Source organism: Kryptolebias marmoratus, linkage group LG2, assembly GCF_001649575.2.
Source record: "Kryptolebias marmoratus isolate JLee-2015 linkage group LG2, ASM164957v2, whole genome shotgun sequence".
NCBI lineage: Eukaryota > Metazoa > Chordata > Actinopteri > Cyprinodontiformes > Rivulidae > Kryptolebias > Kryptolebias marmoratus.
The window spans coordinates 183,099-190,832 of NC_051431.1; the positions used below are offsets into that span (position 1 = coordinate 183,099).

General features: G+C 51.4%; 3 protein-coding genes and 2 non-coding genes across 11 annotated transcripts in view; all 5 read right to left on the minus strand.

Moving 5' to 3' along the window:
- The window catches only part of LOC108250982 (S-arrestin-like), a 12,051-nt gene extending 10,999 nt beyond the window's left edge, over positions 1 to 1,052 (minus strand). For 3 of the 4 annotated variants that reach the window (XM_017441109.3, XM_025002807.2, XM_017441107.3), the window contains exon 1: positions 687 to 1,052. The gene's annotated coding sequence lies outside the window, so the exon portion shown is untranslated. Of the gene's footprint in view, positions 1 to 499; positions 654 to 686 lie in introns of those variants that run through there. The other variant, XM_017441108.3, reaches the window with a different exon arrangement.
- Positions 1,053 to 1,408: 356 nt separating this feature from the next.
- Positions 1,409 to 7,734, minus strand: part of atg16l1 (ATG16 autophagy related 16-like 1 (S. cerevisiae)) — a 48,914-nt gene continuing 42,588 nt past the window's right edge. The window contains exons 7-20 of one of the 4 annotated variants that reach the window (XM_037979864.1): positions 6,017 to 6,198; positions 5,869 to 5,934; positions 5,707 to 5,793; positions 5,446 to 5,502; positions 5,183 to 5,285; positions 4,991 to 5,096; positions 4,283 to 4,353; positions 3,974 to 4,045; positions 3,768 to 3,888; positions 3,583 to 3,688; positions 3,286 to 3,435; positions 2,732 to 2,779; positions 2,546 to 2,647; positions 1,409 to 2,408 (exon numbers count right to left, since the gene is read on the minus strand). In XM_037979864.1, coding sequence (XP_037835792.1) covers positions 2,315 to 2,408; positions 2,546 to 2,647; positions 2,732 to 2,779; positions 3,286 to 3,435; positions 3,583 to 3,688; positions 3,768 to 3,888; positions 3,974 to 4,045; positions 4,283 to 4,353; positions 4,991 to 5,096; positions 5,183 to 5,285; positions 5,446 to 5,502; positions 5,707 to 5,793; positions 5,869 to 5,934; positions 6,017 to 6,198 — 1,365 coding nt within the window. In that variant the 3' untranslated portion in view covers positions 1,409 to 2,314. Of the gene's footprint in view, positions 2,409 to 2,545; positions 2,648 to 2,731; positions 2,780 to 3,285; positions 3,436 to 3,582; positions 3,689 to 3,767; positions 3,889 to 3,973; positions 4,046 to 4,282; positions 4,354 to 4,990; positions 5,097 to 5,182; positions 5,289 to 5,445; positions 5,506 to 5,706; positions 5,794 to 5,868; positions 5,935 to 6,016; positions 6,199 to 7,734 lie in introns of all 4 variants that reach the window. The other 3 variants (XM_037979861.1, XM_037979860.1, XM_037979857.1) reach the window with 3 other exon arrangements.
- On the minus strand, positions 4,668 to 4,939 carry LOC112449938. Its single transcript, XR_003038490.1, has one exon.
- LOC112449937 (autophagy-related protein 16-1-like) lies at positions 6,267 to 7,728 on the minus strand. Its single transcript, XM_025002808.2, has 7 exons — positions 7,655 to 7,728; positions 7,507 to 7,572; positions 7,345 to 7,431; positions 7,084 to 7,143; positions 6,821 to 6,926; positions 6,629 to 6,734; positions 6,267 to 6,512 (listed from the first exon to the last, which is right to left on the minus strand). Exons 1-7 carry the CDS (start codon positions 7,711 to 7,713, stop codon positions 6,388 to 6,390), a joined length of 609 nt encoding a protein of 202 aa, XP_024858576.2. The 5' UTR covers positions 7,714 to 7,728; the 3' UTR covers positions 6,267 to 6,387.
- On the minus strand, positions 6,306 to 6,577 carry LOC112449939. The gene has a single exon (XR_003038491.1).

The following is a 7,734-nucleotide window of genomic DNA, read 5'->3' on the forward strand; positions in this document are numbered from 1 at the left end:
TGTGGCCCACTCTCAGCTCATTGGTTTCTGCTCAGCTCTCTGAGGTTCTGGTTCTGGTTCTGGACAGATGGCCTCACATCTGACTCCAGAATCAGCCCAAACCATCAGCCCTCCACCACCGTGCTGACAGCTGCAGTGCATTCTGGGTAAACATCTGTCCTCTGGTCTGGTTCTGGTCCAGAGGTCTTCTGGTTCCTTCAGATGAACCTAAGTCGAGCTGCCATGTTGTTTTTAGAGAGAAGAGGCTTTCAAACAAGCCATGACCTTTGACCTTTGACCTGCTAGCTGAGACCTGTAGAGTCTGAGATAGAGCTCATTTCTCTGAGCACTGCACAGTCTGACCTTCAGGGTGAATCCGCTGAGAAGATTGGCACCTGTCTGAATGTTTCCTCTTTCTGTCTGTAGACTGACGGACTCCAGATGACCTTTGACCCTTCTCAGATTAATGAGCAGCAACAGTTGCTTCTTTGAGGTCACTGCTGATGACGTTACCACACACCTGTAGCTCCGGAGCAGCAGAACCTCTGAGATCCTGAGGGAGCAGCGAGGCTGGAACCAGTTTCACAGCTTTAACTTTTAATCTGTTTCATAAATAACGACTCGGTGGAAACGGACATCTGCTCCCAGAACCAGAGACAGCTGCAGGTGAGTTTCCAGGAAAAATCAGAAACAGGAAACGGACTGACCTGAGGCAGCAGCGATGAGGATGATGAAGACGCGGCTGAGCACCGATCAGATGTATTTATAATCTGTGCACACGCAGCAGGCTGATCATTACACTCTAATCCTGCAGATCTGCCTTCCTGCACCGTACAGCTAGTCTGACGTTTCCACGCAGGAATATCAGCCTTTTGAAGGATTTGTTTACACCTTCACTAAGTGAGGAGACAGCTTTGACAGAAAACACAGTTTCTTCAACATCTGGGTAAATGTCCCTCAGCAGGCGTCCCTGGACCACAGGCTTTTTGTCTCCATGCATGTTGGTGTGGTCACATGATCAGATGGAGGCTCTGAGCCGATCAGCTCTGACAGACTCAGCAGTCTGAGTGCTGACAGCAGCTAAACACAGCGATCCTTATCAGGAGCCCTCCTAATCCCAGCAGAACCACCTTCTCCTCCTCAGAACTGACCCCAGAACCTGAAGGAATAAACACACACGCACTCTGAGGGTAAACCAGTTTTATTTGGATCAATAACTGATCAATCAGCTGATCAGGGTCCATCAGACTCATCTCTGCTGCTTCTGGATCAGAACAAACTCACCTGCAGGATCCATCAGGACTTCCTGTCACTCTCTGTGGGTTCATGAGTGACAGAACTGACAGCCAATCAGAGCACAGCTTCATTAATGACCTGTCCAGGATAATCACAAGCCCCGCCCCTTCCTGTCTTAGTGCTCCCCATCTTCTCTCCTTTAGACACAAGGTCCCACAGTCCCACAATGCCTTGCAGCAGGCATTAAATAAAAGTACACATCCGCAGCAAAGACAGGACAACATGGCCGCCATCACCCAAAAATGGAGTCAAATAAAATATTGATGTGCAGTTCCACTGAAGACCACCAGGCGGAGCTCAGACTCTAAATTTAACATCATCAAAGCATCTGATGAAGAATAAGAACCACTGTGGCCACGCCCACTCAGTGTGACATCACAGCCATCAGCTGATCGATCAGTTCCTGATTACTGACAGTTGTCCAAAACAGAAATTTGCTGTTTCTTATCGGATTCAAGATGGCCGCCCCACCAACAACTCAAATCTGGTGTGGTAGTAGCTGAGAGTCATCCCGATCTCAGGTCGGTTCAAGGTTCGACCCAAACAGCCTTCAGCCTTTAAACAGATTATGTCTTTCCTGGCCTCTGATTGGTCAGGAATGAAGCTTCGCTCTGATTGGTTGGCTGGCTCAGAGGCACATCAGGTTACAGACACACATTAGTGTTGTGTTGTGTGTCTGTTACACACTTTCAGATAAAAACTTCACACAAACTTTTAGTCTTTAATCCTAAACATCCGGAACCATTTTGTGAAGTACTTCCTGTTTCAGGTCCAACAGACAGATGAGGCTCAGAAATCTTTATGTGAAGTACTTCCTGTTTCAGGTCCAGTATCTTCCTCTTCATCACTCTTCAGTGTTCGCCTCGGCATCAGCTGTCAATAAAACTTTATTAACAATCAGGCGGCGCACAGAGCGAGCTCCTTCTACTGTCACAGTTAAAACGACACTGAACAACATTAAAAGCTCCACCCGACTCCTCAGCATCTTCAGTGCACTGCGTAACAAAGACGATGGCTCCGCCCACTCGTCTCCGGCCAATCACATGTCGGACCACAGGATGGCCTTGCTGCCCTTCTCCACGCTGGCGACGTACGCTCCTGACGGCGACCACGACACCGAGTTGATGGCAGAGCTGCACACGACAACAACAAGAGGTCAAAAGGTCAGGCATCATCTTCAACAACCAGAACCAGACCTACTGGGCCAGACCTACTGGGCCAGACCTACTGGGCCAGACCTACAGGGTCAGACCTACTGGGTCAGACCTACTTGTGGTTTCGGTCCAGAGTTCGGTCCACTTTCCCCGTCAGGACGTTCCAGACGTACAGCGCTCCCTCGGCTGATCCTCCAGCAACGTAGCTGCCGTCGGGACTGACAACAAACAAACAGCTGGTTTGGTTTCTGACAGAACCAGAACCACATCTGGATCTTTGACTCAGAGAAGCAAAAACTCACCTGAAAGTGACTCTGGTCCAATCAGCTCCACACTTGAAGCCTTGAGCGCTGCGCACACACACACACACACACACACACACACAGATATTTCACCAACAACTGAAAAAGTTCCTGTGAGCTGCTGGTGCTCTTCACTCGTCCCCGTCTCCTCTCAGTCTCTGAGATGGACTGAATGTTCACTCAGCATGAAAAAACATGGCCGCCATCCAGTGGTAGTTCATTTATTTACATTGTTACAGTTTAAAAGAACCCATTTATATCTTGATAAAATGATAAAACTGGACTAAGAGGCGATGAATTATTAAACAGAGAGAAAACAGCCTCAGTCTGACGGGAACTGGAGTGAACAAGCTTTCCTGCGGACCCTGAACGCAGCACGTGAAGAGCTCAGGGTAAATAAAACAAATCCTAAATTCACGTGCACACACAAGCTGGTTTGTGCACAACCTGATCCTGTCTGCACAGGGTGAAATGTTTTTATGGTTGTTCAGCAGGTAGTGAGGCTTGTGTCACTTCCTGTTTCAGAGCTGCCTGTCACAGCCAGGTGAACTCACCTGAAGGTCTGTCGGATGGCGTTGGTGCGCAGGTCAATGATCTTCAGCAGGTCGTCTCTGGAACAGGTGAGCAGCTCGCTGCGGTCGTGGTTCAGGTCCAGAGACGTCACCCTACCCATCAGTTCGATCTCCCGCACGATGCTCTCCGCCCTGCCGGACACACACACACACACACACAGACCGTATCCAGGTGAGTTCCTTCTCTGTAACAATCCAATAATCAGTTTAAAACGGACTTCCTGTCTGCACACAGATCAATAATCAATAATCAGCAGCTGATCCTGAATCAGAACCCACCGGATGTCCCAGAACCGGACCTTCTTATCAAAGTGTCCACTCATGACACACTGCTCCGTGCACACGATGTCGTTACAGCTGGAGCCGGCGAACACCGTCTTCATACCTGCACAGGTAAGGTCAAAGGTCAGAGGTCAGAGGTCAGCGACACCCGTCACACCTGCAGCCGCCGACCAATCACGTACAGACTTTGCTGCGCAGGTCCCACAGTTTGAGCGTGCGGTCGTAGCTCCCCGACACGATGCGAGCGTTGTCCAGCAGGAAGCGTGCTGACAGCACCTTCCCGCTGTGACCCGTCAAGGTGTGCTGGAGGCACAAACACAAGACAGGTGAGGTCAGAGGTCACCTGACCTGAGAAACAACAGCCCAGAGAACTGATGACAGGACCCACCCTCAGTCTGTAGTCCTCCACAGTCCAGATCCGACTGGCAAAGTCATTGGAAGCAGCCAGCAGGTAGGATCCCTGAGACACAAACAGGTAAACAACAACAAGTAAACAACAACAACAACAAGGTTAAACAGCAGGTAGGATCCCTGAAACACAAACAGGTAAACAACAACAAGTAAACAACAACAAGGTTAAACAGCAGGTAGGATCCCTGAGACACAAACAGGTAAACAACAACAGGTAAACAACAACAAGGTTAAACAGCAGGTAGGATCCCTGAGACACAAACAGGTAAACAACAACAGGACTTACCGCGCTGTCGAACTCGATGCTGGTGATTCCTGCGTTGCTGCCGGTCAGAGCTCCTTTAGCCTCACAGCGACCTGAACACACACACACACACACACGCACACGCACACACACACAGGTTTGCTGTGAGTCTGTTCTGTCGTATAACAGTCACAGCTCTGCTGACTCATGTTTCAATGAGACAGTCCTGAATCCTGATTGGACGAGCGAATCAGCATCAGCTTCTTCATTGGTCAGTTAAATTTTGTTACCATCTGATTGGTAGAAAGACCAGCGACATCAAAACATCAAACTGGTGCTGCGATTAATAAACATTCCTGTACTCTGATTACTCCGAGCCTGTACTCTGATTACTCCGAGCCTGTACTCTGATTATTCTTCTGATGAAGGCCTCAGGTTGAAAACTTGAGATCAGCTCCCTTCTCGTCCTCCGCTGCCTGACGCTCCGTGCTGATTGGTTATGTTGGATGTCAATCACCATCACTGAGACACTGTCCATTCTCCGAGCAGCTTCTCAGTGATGTCACATCCTGTGTGTCAGCAGCTGCTGGGCCCATCGCTGCATCACTGGAGCGTGATGGGAGCAGAGAGCGAGCTGCTGGGAGCCGGAGGCAGCAGAGGATTGTGGGCAATCAGACCTTTTACTCCTCATCACTGACCTTCATCAGGTGAGAGCGGCAGTACTGACAGGTGTGAGTGGGAGTGACTCACCTGCGACCACCTCCCACAGCTTCACCCTGCGGTCCATCCCTCCTGTTGCTAGGAGACGGGATCCGGGGCTGAACCTCACAGCGTTCACCTCTCCGTCATGGGCTTCCTGACCACAGAAACACAGACCGCGTTCAGAGCAGCTGACGTTCTCGCTGATGCTCATCAGGAACCTGTGAAGAACCTGATACTCACAAAGACGTGCAGCGCCGTGGACGGCACTCGGACCTCTGCACACAGTCCTGAAGGCGACTCGGTGGGTTCTGGCGACGTGCTGAAGGAGTTGGCAGATCGACGCCTGCTGAAGAAGAGGAAGAGGAAGTGTTCAGAAGCAGGTTATCTGCTAAGAAACCCCAGATGTTCTAAAAAATCAACAAAACGTTTTTCATGAATCAGACAAACTATTTCTTCATCATCAGAGCAGGTAGTTTATTGCTGTTATCCGGTCAGACACATACCCAAAGATGTTGGAGATGGAGTCCAGCAGACCACCAGGAGGCGGCTGGGACGGTTTCCTGCTGTGAGACACAAAGACAAATTTTAAAAATCCACAGAACAAAACCACCAGGACGTCCCTGAGTCGACCTGCAGAACCTCTTCCTGTGGCTTTCCCCTCAGACTGATCTCAGGAGGTTCACAGCCTGATTTAGGATCACCTCACACTGGTTTCAGGAACTTCCAGAACTGAACTCAGTAGCATAAGTCACCTGCAGACTCACCTGAGAGTCTTGCTCATGGGTCGGTTGGGGGACGTCTCTCCTGCTCCCTTCACTCCGTCCTCAGCCAGCACCTCAATGTCGTCGTCCCTGAGGAGGACACAGTCAGACTCAGAAGCAGATTCGGTTTCAGATTAAACAGAACCCAGAGGTAAAGTCACTGACGGCTCGATGGGCAGCGGTTCTTTGGCGGCGTCAGCCAGGTCCTTCTGCAGTTTGGCCTGTCGGCGCCTGAAACACAGACAGCAGCCGTCACTTCAGAGCCCCACGCTGCAGGGGCCCTGCCGCCTGCTCCCACAGAGGCTCCGCCCACCTGCTGTCCTTCTCGTTCTCTGCGTTTAGTCGGTTGGCCTCCTGAGCCTTCTCAGCCATCCAGCGGGACACCAGCTCCTGGTTGTCCTCCGTGGTCTTCCTCAGTTTCTCCTCCAGAGCTGAGAAGGTGATCTGCAAGGCGTCATACTCGTCCTTCAGCGTCTGATTGGCTTGTTCCAGCTCCTGCAGGGAAAAGGAAGTTAGTGCCTTCCTGTGATCACATGTCTAGAGACACAGGAAGTTCCTGTGATCACATGATCAGGTCAGCTGACGGCTCTAAAACTGATGAAGGCCTCAGGTTGAAAACTTGAGATCAGCTCCCTTCTCGTCCTCCGCTGCCTGACGCTCCGTGCTGATTGGTTATGTTGGATGTCAATCACCATCACTGAGACACTGTCCATTCTCCGAGCAGCTTCTCAGTGATGTCACATCCTGTGTGTCAGCAGCTGCTGGGCCCATCGCTGCATCACTGGAGCGTGATGGGAGCAGAGAGCGAGCTGCTGGGAGCCGGAGGCAGCAGAGGATTGTGGGCAATCAGACCTTTTACTCCTCATCACTGACCTTCATCAGGTGAGAGCGGCAGTACTGACAGGTGTGAGTGGGAGTGACTCACCTGCGACCACCTCCCACAGCTTCACCCTGCGGTCCATCCCTCCTGTTGCTAGGAGACGGGATCCGGGGCTGAACCTCACAGCGTTCACCTCTCCGTCATGGGCTTCCTGACCACAGAAACACAGACCGCGTTCAGAGCAGCTGACGTTCTCGCTGATGCTCATCAGGAACCTGTGAAGAACCTGATACTCACAAAGACGTGCAGCGCCGTGGACGGCACTCGGACCTCTGCACACAGTCCTGAAGGCGACTCGGTGGGTTCTGGCGACGTGCTGAAGGAGTTGGCAGATCGACGCCTGCTGAAGAAGAGGAAGAGGAAGTGTTCAGAAGCAGGTTATCTGCTAAGAAACCCCAGATGTTCTAAAAAATCAACAAAACGTTTTTCATGAATCAGACAAACTATTTCTTCATCATCAGAGCAGGTAGTTTATTGCTGTTATCCGGTCAGACACATACCCAAAGATGTTGGAGATGGAGTCCAGCAGACCACCAGGAGGCGGCTGGGACGGTTTCCTGCTGTGAGACACAAAGACAAATTTTAAAAATCCACAGAACAAAACCACCAGGACGTCCCTGAGTCGACCTGCAGAACCTCTTCCTGTGGCTTTCCCCTCAGACTGATCTCAGGAGGTTCACAGCCTGATTTAGGATCACCTCACACTGGTTTCAGGAACTTCCAGAACTGAACTCAGTAGCATAAGTCACCTGCAGACTCACCTGAGAGTCTTGCTCATGGGTCGGTTGGGGGACGTCTCTCCTGCTCCCTTCACTCCGTCCTCAGCCAGCACCTCAATGTCGTCGTCCCTGAGGAGGACACAGTCAGACTCAGAAGCAGATTCGGTTTCAGATTAAACAGAACCCAGAGGTAAAGTCACTGACGGCTCGATGGGCAGCGGTTCTTTGGCGGCGTCAGCCAGGTCCTTCTGCAGTTTGGCCTGTCGGCGCCTGAAACACAGACAGCAGCCGTCACTTCAGAGCCCCACGCTGCAGGGGCCCTGCCGCCTGCTCCCACAGAGGCTCCGCCCACCTGCTGTCCTTCTCGTTCTCTGCGTTTAGTCGGTTGGCCTCCTGAGCCTTCTCAGCCATCCAGCGGGACACCAGCTCCTG

Coding starts and splice junctions, on each gene's coding strand:
- LOC112449937 (XM_025002808.2), bottom strand. CDS start 7,713: ATGGCTGAGAAGGCTCAGGAGGCCAACCGACTAAACGCAGAGAACGAG. Junction 7,573..7,654: donor GAGAACGAGAAGGACAGCAG/GTGGGCGGAGCC, acceptor TCTGTGTTTCAG/GCGCCGACAGGCCAAACTGC. Junction 7,432..7,506: donor GAACCGCTGCCCATCGAGCC/GTCAGTGACTTT, acceptor TGTCCTCCTCAG/GGACGACGACATTGAGGTGC.